At 39.6% G+C, this 16793-nt stretch overlaps 1 protein-coding gene across 1 annotated transcript in view; it reads right to left on the bottom strand.

Moving 5' to 3' along the window:
* MYO3B (myosin IIIB) overlaps positions 1–16793 on the bottom strand; it is a 399691-nt gene that overhangs the window by 208857 nt on the left and 174041 nt on the right. Inside the window, exons 10-16 of the mRNA XM_077751146.1 lie at positions 10970–11066; positions 9916–10032; positions 9300–9404; positions 6693–6776; positions 5608–5810; positions 1263–1361; positions 770–884 (exon numbers count right to left, since the gene is read on the bottom strand). Coding sequence (XP_077607272.1) covers positions 770–884; positions 1263–1361; positions 5608–5810; positions 6693–6776; positions 9300–9404; positions 9916–10032; positions 10970–11066 — 820 coding nt within the window. The remainder of the gene's footprint in view (positions 1–769; positions 885–1262; positions 1362–5607; positions 5811–6692; positions 6777–9299; positions 9405–9915; positions 10033–10969; positions 11067–16793) is intronic.

Here is a 16793-nt window from a genome sequence, read left to right as displayed (position 1 = left end):
CTAATCATTCACCTCCTTTCTTGGGAAAGCAAAAGAATCTGTGTATTTTGCCAAATTGATGGCATGAAGCCCAGAAACTATGACATAAATGTATCACAGAATAATATTTGAACCTAGGGTTATAAATATCTTCTGTCACCCCTGGCATATATTTAATAGAGACAGCCTGTATCTCGTAAGATAAGAGTAGTACAGTACTTAGAACTAGAGGTAAAAATGTGCAACTGTGTACCATGGAGAAGGAAGTGACTGCAAGAAAGTTGAAAAGGTTTAAATTAATTTGTTTTGGTGCACAAGGAGCTACTTGCATAAATATATTTCTGTGGCTGAGTGTAACCTACATATCCCTATACTCGTATTACGCAATCCCCTTTATTGGCTGGAACAACCCCAACTCAGAAAAGGGCAGTATTGTTTTGGTGTTTGTTATCACAGCTGTAGTGAATTGATGACAACGGTAACAATTTGCAGGCATGTGGCACTTACAACAGTACTTCTACTCTAATGCTCACCTGTGCATCTTGTTAAAATGCAGATCCTGGTTCACCTGTTCATAGATGCACCTGAGAGTCTGCATTTCTAACAAGCTCCCAGGTGATGACAATATTTCTGGTCCTCAGACCATACTGTGAGCAGCAAGACCTTATACATGACCAGATGGCATTTGAAAAGAAAGTATGCTGGCCCAGCTTAGAACATTCACATCTTCAGTCACATTGATCCAAGAATATTAACCCTTGAGATTCTTTTTCTTTTGGCAATCACCTACCTTGTCAGTGAACCCTATAATCCTGAAGCAATGCTGAATTGCTTCAAACTGTCTTCTGTAAGACTCCTTAGAAGTGATGTCGTGTATCACCCTTCCAGTTTCATCAGCTATGTACCTAAATGGAGTATGACCAAATACAATGAGCATTGACTTGGCAAAATGGTATCCCAAATACCAGGGCATCACTGGGCTCCTTCTTCACAAGGGCATTTCCCTTTCAGTCCAACATTGCAGTGGAATAATGGTGCATGTGGCTAAGTAAAATGGCTGTAGTTAAGTTTTTGAACTTTATAGAAAATGCAAAAGGTGAAGGGCTGCAGTTAAGTTTTTGAGTTTTCTGGAAAATGAAAATGGTGCCATCTCATCTTGGGTATTTCAATTTAAGAGACTATCAGTGTCCAGTTAGGAAAAACAGTTCCATTGATTTCCAAGTTTTCTCAATTGCTAGTTACACATTCATTAAAAATCAACAACTAAAACCCCTGACACTTACCTAGGAGGCTTTTCCTTAGGAAGTCTGAACTCAGAAAGTTTCTTCTGGTGATAAAGACCAGCATAAATATAGTAAAATATGTGAAAATTTTTCTCTCCCCTGGAAAAAAAAAGTGGGGAGGGGATATTAACAACATATTCTGGGGCTTCCCCACTTCAAGTAATTTATACCATCTCCTTTCTGTGAAAAATACTATCCTGTAGCAAATTTGCATTTTCAGGCAATTAAATATGCCACATCCCAATTATAGAATACTAACAGTTATAAGATTAGTATAGTGATTGTCAAAGTGTCATTTATTAAACACATTTATGTTTACACACAAGGAGGTTTTAGAGAATGGAACATTTATACATCACAGCTCAGGTTATACATGTTTAGAGATCTTTCTAGTACAGCCCAAATGACTATGCGTCTGTGCCACATGCCTTCCATTAGTAACCCATGTTGCTTCAGAAACAGTGATAACAGCTAGGAGAGATCAGCCAATCTCCCTATTTTACTGGAGCCCCAGACAGGAAGTAGCACTCAGTCCTACGGCAAGGTAGGGAGCAAAACTGGGTCCCAGACTGAGGTCTCTACTCTTTCAAACCTGTGTTCTTTCAAATGCAATTCAAAGCAGCACGCACCAGTTTCCTGCCACTGCAGAGCCCAAAGTGGGGCTCAAACCCACCAACCATGAGACCATGACCTAAGCCAAAATCAAGAGTCAGATGCCTCATCAATTGAGCCAACCAGGTGCCCCCAAATTTCTTTCAACTGGTCCTTCAACTTAGTTTGAAAAGCTCTGCTCTGGATCCCTTTCTTTCCTCTGGAGGGGGCTGTCTCTTCTGTTGATATCCCATGATTTGGCAAATCCTCATTTTGGCCAATTTAGCTCTGAGGAAAGACATCTTCTTTCTACTCCTCGTTCCCATCTGTGACATGGGCCCCACTCTTTTCTTCAGTTTCTTCTGGGTATCCTGGTCTTTCTTTGGTCATTACCCTATCAAAGCTCCTCTGGCATATTCTCATTCCTGCCTTGTACTCCAGATGCCTCTGCTCACCATTTCTCACTCATTTGTTCCCTCAGCTAATAAATTTACCAAGTGTCAGTTATGGCAAGCACTATACTGGGTGCCAGGGATATAGGACTAAGAGGATTCATGCCCTCTGGAGCCTCCCTTCTGGTCATAAAGGGAGTGAAATAAAACAAGGAAACTTGTGATGAGGGCTTCGAAACAGACAAAACGCTGAGATGAAGAATAATATTGGGGGATAAAGGCTGCTTGTGTTAAGTCAAGGGAAGGACTCTCTAAGGAAATACTACTGAGGCCAAACACTGAAACATGAGAAGGGACTGGAAGGAGCTACAGAAAGAAGGGGGGAAAGTAATCCAAAGATGGGGAGCAACATATACACAAGGGCTCTGAGCCTGATACCCACATAGAATCAAAAATATGCTAGTGAGAAGGGGTTAGGCAGGTAGGCAGGGCCAGTGTTAGGCCATAATGAGGACTTTGTTGACTAAGCAATTAGAATTCTTTGAAGTGTATTAATCTGGAGCCAAGGTGCACTCTAAGTATATGACACGAGTAGATCTGTGTTGAAAAAAGTACACTCTAGCTGCAGGATGAAGACTAGACTGTAAGAAGCATGCAGGGAGACCAGTTAGGAGGGGCAGGTGAGAGAGCAAGTGACCTGGATCAGTAGCAATGATAGTGCCGATGGAGAACAAGAGTAAGCTTTAAGATGTATTTAGAGGAACAACTAAAAGAACATCCTGAGAGAATGAATGAGAGTAGTGTGAGAAAAGGATCTGGAGTCTGTCTCCCAGGTATCTAACTTGAGCATCTCTGATGATGGCACCATTCATGGAGACGGTAAAGCCCTTTTAGGACTTTATGAATCAGTCGGCCTGGTACAAATATCACTTATTCTTTAAATTTGATAAATGCACAGACTTCAGCTGACCCATCTTGATCTTAACTTCTTACAGTTTCTTGTGGGTTTTTTTTTTTTTGGCAGATACCTCTAGTTCTCAATTCCTCTGAACATTGCCTACCAACATCCATCCCTAGCATGAATTCAATTTAATTTTCATCCTTGTATCCATCAGCATTGGCTAGGTTTTGCTGCAATAACAAACATTCCAAAGATCTCAGTGGCTTAACTCAACAAAGGGTTACTTCTTGCTCAGAGCACATGTCCATTGAGTACCAGCAAAGGGAAGGGGGTGTGCTCATCATAGTCACTCATGGGCCCAGGCTGATGCAGCAGCCACCATCTTGCACTCTGCCAGAAAGTCTTGTCATTACACGTTCATTTGCCAGAGCTGATCATATGACCACATCCAACCACAGGGTATGTAAAAGGGAAATCCTACTCTGTGCTCAGAAGGGAACATTTCAGAAATGTTAGGTGAACAGGATTTGCATGAGCCCCATTTTCTCCTCCTTCAATATCTTCAGTGTATTTTACCTCATCCCTGCTATCATATTGAATAAATGTAATAATAATATTATGGTATATTAGGTACCTATTATGTTTCAGATTCTGTATTTGGTATAAATCACATTATCTCATTTCATTCTCATATAACAGCCCTGTATGGATGACATTCTTATGCTCTTTTTGCATATAAAGAAAATAAAATGTGAGTATATTTACATTAGGTGACATATACAATAAGTGACATAGCTATGATCGGAATCCTCTTTACATTATCTTCCTAAAAGACCATTTTACATTTGAACATAGAAAACTGTGTTTTCCATTCTGTCAAATGCAGCTCCATAAACTTTAAAATCACCCTAATTTGGGGAGAAAGAAGCAAGTGACCTCATAAAAATTAATCAAGAAGCCATAGGGAACCTGAAATAACTCTCACTCTATCTTTTTGTTCATTTGTTTAATTTGCATGCCAGTCCCTATTTTGTGAAGAACGTGTGACAGGAGAGGATGCTTGAAACCTTACCCTAGAACAAGTCCTGTAGATTCTTCTTGCATCATCTCTCTCGGATTCATCCACTTCTCCCCACCTCTCTCCACTGCTACTATCTTAGTCCAGGCCTTCAGTCTATCTCACATGGATCCGGCATCAAACAGCCTCCTAATGATCTCAACACAATCCCTCTTGCATCTCCTCCAATCCATTTTCCCCACTGAAGCCAGAGGGTTCATTTCAAAATGCACCTTGGGTTTTGTGACTCCTCTGCTTGAAAACATTAAATGGCTTCCTATCGCCTTTAGAATAAGGTTTGAAATCCCCAACATGGTTCCAAAGCCCTGCATGATCTGGTCTCAGGCTCCTGTTTGCCTGTCTCTCCCTTGTTGGGAGGAACACCATCTTGCTGGCCAACTCTTAGCCATCCTCAGGTCTCAGGTTGACTGTCTCACACACAGGGAGCTCATGTCTTCCTGGACTAGGTCATGTGTCCTTCCTTCTCGTTTTACCTTCAAAGCACTTTGTTTCCTGGGATTTATCATAAGGGTTCTGCATTTAACTTTATTTATTTGTTTAATGCCTGTGGTCCTCTCTCCCTTCCCTGCACCAATCCCCCATCCAGTCCGAGCTCCATGAATACTGCAACCTTGTCTATTTTACTTACTCTTGCAACTCCAGCAGGGAGCTCAATACTAGCATACAACAAGCATTCAGTAATTATGGAATAATGCATGAATGGACCACGCTCCTGAGGGAGTCTGGTGTCCTGCAATAATAATATGAAGCATGGCTAGCCCTCTAATAACATGTACTATACAAGACACTCTTTAGAGTAATTTTATATAAATTAACTCATTCATCCTCACAGCAAACCCATGAGGTAGGCAATGCAAGCAACTCCATTTCACAGGTAAGGCACAGAGAGGTTAAGTGACATAACCAAGAACAGTCAATGTCAGAGTCAGCATTTGAATCCAGAGAGGTCCATATTATTGATCACTATTGCTGGACTGCTCTTCTTAAAACAAAATATTATTCTCCCTACTCAATCTAGAGGGAAAAAAATTAGTAGGTGGAATATTATCAGTGCTTTTTTTTAATAGACAAATTTTAAGGTACCCAATGATTTTTAAAAATATTCACAATGTTGGTAAATTTTACCTCGTACCAACTCAGAAGAAAAGGGTATCCTGATCCCAACATACTCCCACCCCAACCGTTTGTACTCAGCCTGCAAGTATCTCTTAGGCTAGAAATTACCACTTATCCTTTGCTTAAATAATTTCTTGTTCTTGGGCCATCTGGGGGTAGAGGGGTCCTGAATGCTAAGAACAAGGGTGAAACAGAACCATTAAGATTGCCAAAGCCTCTCGGTCTATCCTGCAGAGTAAAAACAGAGTGACAAAATAGTGCACCTACACTGCCTGTTTTATAACTCGGGATTTTTCAAGAAGATACTCGGAGATTCTTGCCCCCATCACAGCTCCGGTTGGTGTAAACATCATTTCCAGGTATTTTCCAAAACGGCTGGAATTGTCATTGATGGCAGTGCATGCATTTCCAAAGGCTTCCACCAGGGAGTTGACTTGCAGGATTTTCTCTCTCAGGGTCTGATTATTGGCCTGTGCCAAACAGACAACAGTCAAGAGGCGCTTCTGGAACTATTACTTTAGCAAAACTGCCAAGCAGTCCCTCTCTACCCCCAAAATTCACATTATCTTTTCGGGAAGAGCTTCACTTGGAAAAATTAGCATCAACCACCAGCACCATCTTCTCAGATGAGCAACTGAGGTTATCAATTTTTATTGGTAACCAGCCACACTTCACTTAAAATCCTTGACAGATAAAATGTCTAAACAGTTTAGAAAGAATTTTAAATAGAGAGATCCCATAACTTTTCTCAGTCATCCATTATAATATTCAATAAACCTAATCTGTAAAAAGATTCCTTAAATTCTTAGTCTTATAATACACAAATTCTTAGTATATGTACCTGCTAGNAGGGTGCCCATTTCTCCACATCCTCGCCAGCATCTAGAGTTCTCTGATTTGCTCATTTTAGCCACTCTGCCTGCTAGTCCATTTTTTAAGTCATTCTTTCAATGCCCATTTCACCAAGCTAAAAATTTCCATTTCCTTCAATTTTTGCTCATAGATTTCTATTTTCCAATCCTTTAATCAAAGCCTTGGTGGCTCTCCCTGATCCTGTTCCTAGTGTTTAACCACTTTTACTACTTAATGGCTAAATGTTTCTATTACACTGAAAACATTAAAAATTAATTGCTGATAATCTAGTAAATTCGTGCTGACATTATTTTCCTCACTACGTGAAAGAAGGATGGCATGCTGACATCTTAAGAGGCCTAGCTATCAGGAGGTAAACATAATAAAGATGGAAGGTTTTAATGTAATCCCTAATAAAAGCCAGTATTTCCATCATTTATAAAATATGCAGTTACTCTGTAAGGATTCTAGCCACAATACATAAAGCAGGTAGTCAATACCTTTCCCAAGAAAGTCAAATGCTGAACAATCAGGTGTGCACTTTCCGTCTTCCCAGAGCCACTTTCTCCGCTGATGACAATGCACTGACACAGAAGATGAAATAAGAGTGAAGAGTCATAGCACAGGCAACAACCTGTATGTTCAGTGATGGTTTTCATACACCATCTCCCCTGTACACCTTAATTTTTCACTGAATGACAGATCTTAGGAATCTTTCCATTTCTGTACATTGAGAGCTTCTTTGACTTTTTCACAGCTGCTTGTTGTTCCATTGTACAGATGTAGCAAAATCTATTTTAACCAGTCTCATACTGATGGACGCTCCTTATGTTACTACAAGCAATACTGCATCGGATAACCCTATGGAGGGCATTATATCTATGTGCAAGTTTTTCTGTAGAATACATTCCCAGAAATGAGTTGTTGGACAAAAAGATAAAATGCATTTGTCGAGCTGCCTGGGTGGCTCCGTTGGTTAAGCGTCCGACTTCGGCTCAGGTCATGATCTCATGGTTCGTGGCTTTGAGCCCCACATCTGGCTCTGTGCTGACAGCTCAGAGCCTGGAGCCTGCTTCAGATTCTGTGCCTCCCTCTCTCTACCCCTCCCCATCTCACACTGTGTCACTCTTAAAAATAAACAACAATAAGAAAAAAGTAAATTAAATTTTTTAAAAAACAAACTTATTGAAAAAAGATAAAAGGCATTTGTAAATTGCATAGATGATACCAAATTGCTTTCCTAAGGACCATCTTCTGTTACTCACAAACAACTCCCTTTCAACCAAATATAACTGCTAACCAGGTGGTTCCTGGTAGGGCCCAAAACAGCTTCACGATAAGTGCTGGTCACCAGAAAGACCAAATACATGATTCAAGAGTGGGAACTTCCAGCCCCATCATCCCAACTTCTAGGGAGCAGAGAGGGGCTAGAGATGGACTGAGACATAAAAACTCGAAGAACAAGAGTCACAGAGTTTCTGGTATAAACACATTGAGCTTCTGGGAGGGGGTTTCCCGGGGAAGCTGTGGAAGCTTTGCACCACCCCCTCCCTCTTCCCTGTGTCTTGCCTTGTGTAATCTCTTCCATTTGGCTGTTCCTGAGCTATATCCTTTATAATAAGCCAGTAAACATTTTTAATGTTTACTTATTTTTGAGAGAGGCAGAGAGAGCAGGAGGGGCAGAGAGCAAGGGAGACAGGATCCCAAGCAGGCTCTGCACTGCCAGCCCTGAGATGTAGGGGTCTAACTCATGAACTGTGAAATCATGACCTGAGCTGAAGCCGGATGCTTAAGCAACTGAGCCACCTGGGTGCCCTAATAAGCCAGTAAATTTAAGTAAAGTGTTTTCCTGACTTCTGTGAGTTGCTCTAGTGAATTATCAGACCTGAGGGTGATTGTGGGAAATCCCTAAATTTATGGGCTGGGCAGAAGTGTGGGTAGCCTGTGAACCCCTTTTGTGGCTGGAGTCTGAAATGGAGCCAGTCTTTGGGGCCGAGCCTTGATGCTGTGGGGTCTGTACTAACTCTGAGAAGTATCAGAACTGAATGGAATGGAATTGAGTTGTTGGACATCCAGTTACTATTAGGGAACTGAACTGGTTGGTGTTGGAAAAGAACATTCGGTGTTAGAAATGACAACACAGTGGGGCAACTTCTCAACTTGGGAAATACGCATATCTCTTCTCCATTTACTTCCTCTCTATGAAATCTGTGGATGTTTCACATGTCTCTGGGAAACCTAAGAATTTAGAGAAGCCAAGTTTCTAACCTATAGTGAATCCATGTACTCTGTTTTGTAACTTGCACTGTTACAGTTTCATCTATTCCTCAACAAACCCAAAGCTGAGACTTCACAGGTCTCAAGAGATTTACACACAGTAATTCTCTCATAAAGTTTTCTCACCAATTTAGGTTACTTATATTCCAAAGAGACTAAAGACACAAAAAAATATATACATTTTGAAAGTATAGGAAGGGTCAAAGGTGGGATATGTCACCAATGTGAGCTGAAGGTCCAGAAAGAGAAACTGTGTGAGTGAGCTTTGTGTTTAACTAGCACTGAGTTTAAAATTTGTTCAGGCTTATCGCTTCTCAGGCTTTTGGCTAAGAACCAAGTGTAAAATTTGTTCAGTCTTTACCAAATCTATCATAATTTCTCAGCAGCTAAATGATGTGGTGCATGGTCCCTGTCAGCCTGTGTGCAGTACAAAAAGGGCCGAACCATGAAAATTCTGAGACCTTAATAGGGAGGAATTTCATTTATGTGGCTCTACACCCTGTTTTTATTACAATTGCTGCCATGTAATCAGGTTTGTGTTGACTCTATGCTCTCATATTCATGTTAGAAACATTCTTGTTACATTAAATATCAGGGAAAACGAGAGCTCACAATGTGAATGTTTCACTTTACAGTAAAGAATTTTCACGTTCTCCTGTTGCTCTAGCTTTTACTACTGTTCCTGTCCCACTGAGGTACTCTTTCATTTCCTATCTCCTTGAATCAGCACCGGCAACCAGAATGGAGTTTTCAGGAAGACACAGATCTGCAGAGGAAGACAGAACACACCCTACCATGTGACTTGGCAGGGCAGGAAGGGGAGTTCTTACCTGGTCTTTGCTGAAAGTAACCATACACTGGTAAGCAGCATCTGCTGATGCAAATATGTGGGGCGGATTGGAGGCACGTTTCACCCCATGATAAAGTCTGGAAAACTGAAGAAAAAAATAAGTAGTTTAAAGAAAACTTCTAATGCCCCAGTACCTGTTGCCCATGAAACCAAGGCTTTGTCACTCATTAGGGGAACTGTAGCATCAGGAAGGCTGCCGAGCACGGGCTCTGGAGTCTGCAGGCCTCTGTTCAAATCGCAGTTCCGCACTGACTAGTTTCATGAGCTTCTGTAAGGGAGTTAACTTCCCAGTGCTAAGTCTCTTGGTCTGCCAAACGGGTTGAATAATAGTGCCCATCCCACAGATTATGTGAAGTAAGATAAGCCAGTGCCTTCAGCAAGCACTAAATGAATGTTAGCTATTACTGTTATATCTTGCTCTAAAAAGTGACCCCCAGAATGTAAGAATTCCATCTGTGATGCATTATTATCTGCAGTTTGGGGTATACACCACAGAAAGAAGCATAATTTTATTTTTGCTTTCCCCTTCTTTTTACTTTCCCTTGTGGTTTTTAATTTCCTATTAAGAAGCAACATGCTCTCAAAGCACCCCTTACCTGTGGGGAGTATATGCTTAGATTCTGGAAGGGGTTTAAGGCAATTAAGATGTCTCCAACATATGTGTAAATCAGCAAGTCCACATAACGCTTTTGTAATTGATGAATAATTGTATCCTAAGAAGAGATAAACAGCATTGAGCGTCAGCATTATTCCCGACCAGGAGAGAGTTCTAATAATAACAACAAATTTATTCTTACAAGGATGTCTTTCAGTCAATTTATATCATACAGTGACCCTAAGGATCCTAAATGCAGATATTTGCCTTGGGAGAAGAAAAAAGTAGCAATATGCTGAAAGAATTAGGACCGCTTAGGGCTTGCTAAAGGACACTGAGATATCCAACAAAGGCGTTATTTGTTATTATGAAAAAGCTGCCTTACCCAGTCAAAATGTTATACTTAGAATCTGATTTAAAAAGCAGTTCCTATTGATAAAGTACAGAAAAAGGCAAGAACTTCATTTCTCAAAGCACTGCACTTAAAATTTATGTGATGGGAATATGGAACTGAACACGTTTATATTACACTGTAGTGATTCATGCACTGTAGTTAAAGGTCTCTCAAGCTAGAATCAGCAAAAGAAGTTTCAGTGTAATTAACAGCTCTATTAAATATGCATACTTTAAAGGGGGATTATCGCAGTTTTCAAATTTAAAATTCAAGCTGTTATCTTTACTGTTTCCCTGAATAACACTCCTCTTCATAAAGAACAAACAACTATCTTGACTTAAGAGTTAAACTGCACTTTTTCTAAAACAAAATAATTTCCGGTGATGTAACAGATCATTAGGCTTACGATATAAAGAGCTTTATTGGAATAAATCCAAATCCTTTCCTCTTCATCGTTTTGGACATTTGGGGGAACTATAAATGAATACAACACAGGATCATAGTCACGGCAGCCAAATGCTCCCGGAGCTTCACCCCAAGGCTATACAAACAATTAAATTTTCAAGTGACCTTAGGATAACATGGTCTACAAGAAAAAGGTCAGACCATTCACATGAAACAAATGTCATCAGTGAGAATTGCCTACTAAATATTTAAGTACCTCATCCAGAACCTCTAAATTGACCAAATCATCCTCAAGGCAGTATTTTTCAGCATCTTCCACATGATAGGGTCTTCTGGTATGCATTCTTTCATGCCTAGAAATTTATCCAGAGAACATTAGCACTAATGCAATAAAAAGCATAGCAGAATGTAGGCGACGAGAATGGTTCATTCACAGTCTTATCACAGGATATGTTCAGAGACTTCAGAGATGGAGACAGGAAGAGCAAGTCCAGCCCAGCTCCCCAAGCTGTAGGGCCCTCTCCCCATTGCTGTACAGCTATCAGGGGTAAGGTGAGTTCCAGACCTCAAGCCTCCCTTCTACCACAGTGAGGAACATTGCCAAATGGGCCCATCAAATACTTATATTAGCCTTTATTAAATGCCAACAACACCTTTTCCAGAAATAAGTATCTTCTCCTGTTTTTCCTATTCATTGTCAGGTACACAGTTCTCACCAGGGTACTTCCCTTGAGGTCCCCTCATGCTATCCACCAGCATCAATCCCAACTTTTTGAGAAATATTAAAACTGCAGAAAATTTGAGAGAATGATATAGCAAATATCTATGAATCAAAAAGGTTAAGATTTTATCTTGTTTATTTGAAATCCCTTTGTTACCCATGTTTAATCCTATTCTCTCTTCTGGAATGATGACTGCTCTTTGGTGGGTATTCTTCTAGTCTATTTTTAATATTGGTCATACAGGCAAACAATATACACTTTCTGTATGTTAATTATAAAAATGATATACTGTAGGTTTCATTCTGGAAACTTGTTTTTTTCCGCTTAACATTATATGTTCTAAATTATATACATATACATATATATGTATATACATACATGCACATATTTCAGTCACTTTAATCATTGGGTAGTATTACATCATATGAATACATACCAATTTATTTACCCAGTTCTATGATGATCAACACTTAGGTTGGTTCCAATTTTTTGCTATTAGAAACAAAGTGGCACTCAGTATCTTTATATATATATATATATATACACACATATATATATACATATATATATGCAAAATATATATATATATCACCTTGTCTAAATATGTGAGATTTTTCTCTTAGGAGGAATTATTCCACAGGCATTTAAAAAAAAACTTCATTAGCAATCAATACCAATCCCCTTTGGCATACCAAAATATAGTTCTTTAAGATATAAAAGTAGTTCAAGTCAAAGTATGCCTTCCCGTAATTCCCTTCATAAAGGTATCACTACTCAATGTGGTGTAGGGGGAAAGCATCAGCTTAGAAGTTAAAAGCTCTGGATCCAAATTTCAGTGTTCTGAGGGGTATTCTGTGGGTCACTCAGCAATTCCCTTAATGGCCAGCATCTCAGTTTTCTTCATCTATAAATAGAATCTCTCATGATCGGTCTACGTATCTCTGGGGGGAGGGGGGAGAGGGTGGCTGTGAAAACAATACAGTCACTGAAACAAAAATGCAAAAGAGTTGAAAAAAGGTATCAAGCACTATTCTTACAACCTTATCAAAATCTGGAATCAACAATTTGCACAACTCTACATATTACTTGGAATACCAATAACTAAACAAAGTCACATGAAAATGCCTCCCAGATACTATCATTTCAGGAGCAGAGAAGCAAAACTGCATGGTACTTCATCTCACCTTTTATGCTCACCATCATCACAGCTTCATAGGACACAGTGTTATTTTGCCAGGGCTTAGAAGCTGGCTTTACCGAACATTTTACCGTAGGTAACATCTAGGCACCAGAGCATCTTACTGTGCACTTTGTCCCTTGCTACATTCATTTCACAGAAGTAAGGAAAAAGGAAGAAGCAAATTCAACAACTCCACATATTGAATCTTGACTTTACAAATACAACTGAAATGGGAAAACACTGACTTTTTTTCTGCCAATAAATTTTACTTCCCAATTCTCATCATTAGGAGACTTGAACAAGGGGTGTCTGAAGTATGGTATTAGTCGTTTCTAGGGCTAGAACCAGTTCTGCTGCTAATTCATAGAGAGATCCAAAACATATGAAGTCTAATTTTACTTAATACAATCAAATTCATAACCTAAGCATTTTAAAAATTATTAAACAGTTTATTCATCTGTGTCCTAACACATTAGTGATGTCAAAGAGAAATCAGATTGAATTGAAATACAAATTTTTACTAAATCTCAGAGCTGCTGACTGCTTCTAGCTAACCACCTTGCTAAATAAAACAGTAGGAGGGTACATATGTCCAGCCAAATCCTCTTCACATAAAACCTAAGCATTTTTTCCCTTGAAGTTCATCATGAAATGAAATATCACATTACATTTTTTTCTAAAATAATTCTCATCATATTAAATTTAGGTAGTTTATCTCCTTCCTAAACCCATATCTTGTAGTTGTATGAAATAGACTAAGTTAGGGTTTATTCTATACATCTTCAACAAAGAAAATCAGGAATTAAAAAGTCATTCACAGCTCTGGTTCCAGTCAACATGGAGTAAGCACTCTCCACTGTGCCTCCCTACTGAATGCAGTTCAATACCCTGGACAGAGTGCATGTGACTCTTGAGAAGTGAATGATAACAGGAAGACTGGGAAATCATAATCTGAAATACCACTGAATCAATGGCAAGTTTCCCAGGGATTATTTTTCCTCCAGTAACTCCTGACCTGAACTTAAAAGCAGCCTGAACTGCATACAGGGATGTCAAGCTTCGTGCTAGATGACATTTTTACAGCCAACCAAACCTGGACAGACTGACAAAACCTCAGACACATCACCAAAAAATAAATGCTAGAGAAAGCTGTGACTTTCAAGGTGAATACGTACAGTGTAATACCACCAGGATTGAAGCTGTTATCTCTTACACCCTGTCCGTATGCCAGTCTATCTGTCTACCACAAATTTAATCTCCAGGAATCATGCAGATGCTGTCTACAAAACTGGGTTTCTCATAAATATCTTCCCCTTATAATATTTTATAAACAACTTTTAAAATATTCTACCTGCTGGGATTAGCCATGTATCACCTCTTCCCATGCTTGCTGGCAGTCAAATTCCTTAGGCTTATTTGCTTCCAAAACTGAAGCTGGCAATCTAGAAATTGATGTTGATGCAAGGTACACTCTATCAAGACCACTTCATTTTCTCAACCAGTGAAGAAACCCATCTGTTAGCCCTAGCTCTGCCTTCCCCAGCAAGTGTTCCAAACCTGCCAGCTGCTTCATTCTCCTGCTTTGGCTATGGGGTTTGGAGGGTCTACTGAAGAGAAAAAATTATTTATTCCATTTTATCTGTTTTTTAAAAATTATGATCTTAGATTTTACACAGAGTCATAAAAAGTATTATGTTTTTTATACTTGTCTATTTTTAGTTCAAATTAATCAGAATAATTTGGTTTAAATTTTTTAGTTTTCTTTCAATGACTGGTTGTCACCAGTAACTACCAGTTTAAATTTCCTTTAAATTCACATGCTCCATCTAGTGCCTTACTTAAGAATAGCATCTATTATCAATTTTTGCTGAAGAATTCCTTGTTTAATGTGAAAATTACAAACTTCCAACTACAAGGCACCTGGATTGAATGTTCCAAAGCTCAGAGGGACAGGTAGATACATGGATGGATGAACAGCAAAAGACATTTTATTAAATCAAAAGTATAAGTTTTAATGACTCAAGACATTTTTTAATGCTAATTTATTTTTGAGAGAGGAAGAGAGAGACAGAGTGCAAGCAGGGGACGGGCAGAGAGAGAGGGAGACACAGAATCTGAAGCAGGCTCCAGGCTCTGAGCTGTCAGCACAGAACCCAACACGGGGCTGGAACTCGAACTCACAAGCCAAGAGATCATGACCTGAGCCGAAGTGGGATGCCTAACTGACTGAGCTATTCAGGTGCCCCAGCTCAAAAGACATTTTCAAATCCCAGCAAAGTCCATACTGCTTTTCACTAGATTCTTACATGTTTTTATGAGGCTCTAAGTATGTTAGCTGCCAAGTCTGGCTCCCTAGACAAATGGAGTTGGGGGTGGGTGGTTAAAAAGGAAGAAACTGAAAGCTCTGGCTTGGGCTGGTTCTTGAAGTTTGGAGTTAGTGGGAGATGGTGGATGGTGAGTAGGATCGGGGAGGGATCAGGAAAAGGAAGAATTGGTGTCAGAATTCCTGGCTCAAGTAAGGCAGGAATGAGGGCAGGTCTGAAACATCAAGCCCAAGGAAATGGGTGGAGATTAAGAACTGGATCTGAAGAGTAGCTGGAAAAGGGAGAAGCTAAGAGTTCCTGTAAGACAAAGGCCGGCACAGATGAGGCAGAGGATGGGGGATACTTTGGAACGTCTCAGCCACAGTCCATGAGTGAGAAAGAAGCTGTAAGGGGTACCAAACTGATTCAGATACTGGGGGATTATTCTCTTGGAATAAATCCCTGAAGTACTGCTGCCTGCATTATGGTTAAAATCATTTGTGTGTGAGAGTGCTTTTTAATATCTCATCACTGGGCTACAGACTTCTTCTTTAGGTGCTGGCTTTAGGAAAGATATTGACAAGTATCATATATTTTGTCCAAAAGTGATTCTTTAATCCCTTAGCCTCTTCTTGTCAACTATACTTGTAGAAGCAGGTAGGTCAAAACAGGGCCGCAGGAGCCTCACAAAAGTGTGGCAGGATGAATTCTTCCCTTCACCTTCACCTATGATGAAGAACAAAGCATTAGGAAGCCCTCTGAGGCAAACTCAGTATGAGAAGGAAATAAAACTTTTTAGTCGAATAATTACAAGAGATGTGCTAGTGAAACAGGTTAAACGCTGCACTGAGAAATCGTGGTGGTATTTTGGACAGTCACATAGTGACATGTCCACTGTGAAGGATACCTCCGCTTAGCTCTTCCACACTCAGGATCAGAGCCCTCTCCTTCATCCAAGAGGAGAATTGGAAGGAATGGAGAATGACTAACCTCCCACTAGATTCCAGATACAAAAGGAAATAAAATCTGTTGAAGGTGGAGGAAAAAAGGGGTAGAGAAGGAGTAAAAAAAAAAAAAATGTCCAGGCTTAAAGGTAGTAGTCCTCAAAACTCTAAGACAAAGGCTTCTATGGCCATGGACAGAGTTCAGGGACAAGTTGACAAGTTGGAATAGATCAGAGGAACTCCCTTTTCACCACATTCAAAGGATTCCATCCATATAATGAGGAAAATGTTACTCAAAACTGGAGAAAGAGTACTATTTTATTTCTTCCAAATCATTATTTACATTTCAATATCCCCTTTGATAACAGAGATGATGAAAGAGAAACTTATTTGACTTTAACTACATAATCATGGACCTAGAATGAGAAAAACAATGGCAGGCCATCTAGGTGTGACACCATTTTACTAAGAGTCAAATATGAATGGAGATACCACCAAAAGAACTTTAACTACATGTGCTCTATCTTGACCTAGAACTTAAGTTTGTATCTATCAAACAAACATTACAATACACAGACTAAAAAATAGAATTGTTTGGGTGGAAATCACTGTATCATCTCTCTGTTTTTTCATCTAAGCATGGTTTTGACCAGAATTCCAATAAACCAGCAACTTATTATCAATCATATTAGCCAGAACTTGATATACCCACCTACTCTAGGCAGCAAGAATCAGTGACAACAGCAGAAAATTAAATATTATTCACTCAGTTATAGACCTATAGATAGACAGCAGATACTAATGATATCAGGGTGTGGATTTATTTCATATCTGTGAGGAAGACAGGAAGATCTTTAACCTCCTATGTGTCAAACATCTTCAGCACTTGATGAAGTCATCATTCAGAAGTCATTCATTAACACAGCAGTCC

Source organism: Crocuta crocuta, unplaced genomic scaffold (genome assembly GCF_008692635.1).
Source record: "Crocuta crocuta isolate KB4526 unplaced genomic scaffold, BGI_CrCroc_1.0 scaffold219, whole genome shotgun sequence".
Taxonomy (NCBI): Eukaryota; Metazoa; Chordata; class Mammalia; order Carnivora; family Hyaenidae; genus Crocuta; species Crocuta crocuta.
This window is presented reverse-complemented; position numbering and strand designations above follow the sequence as displayed.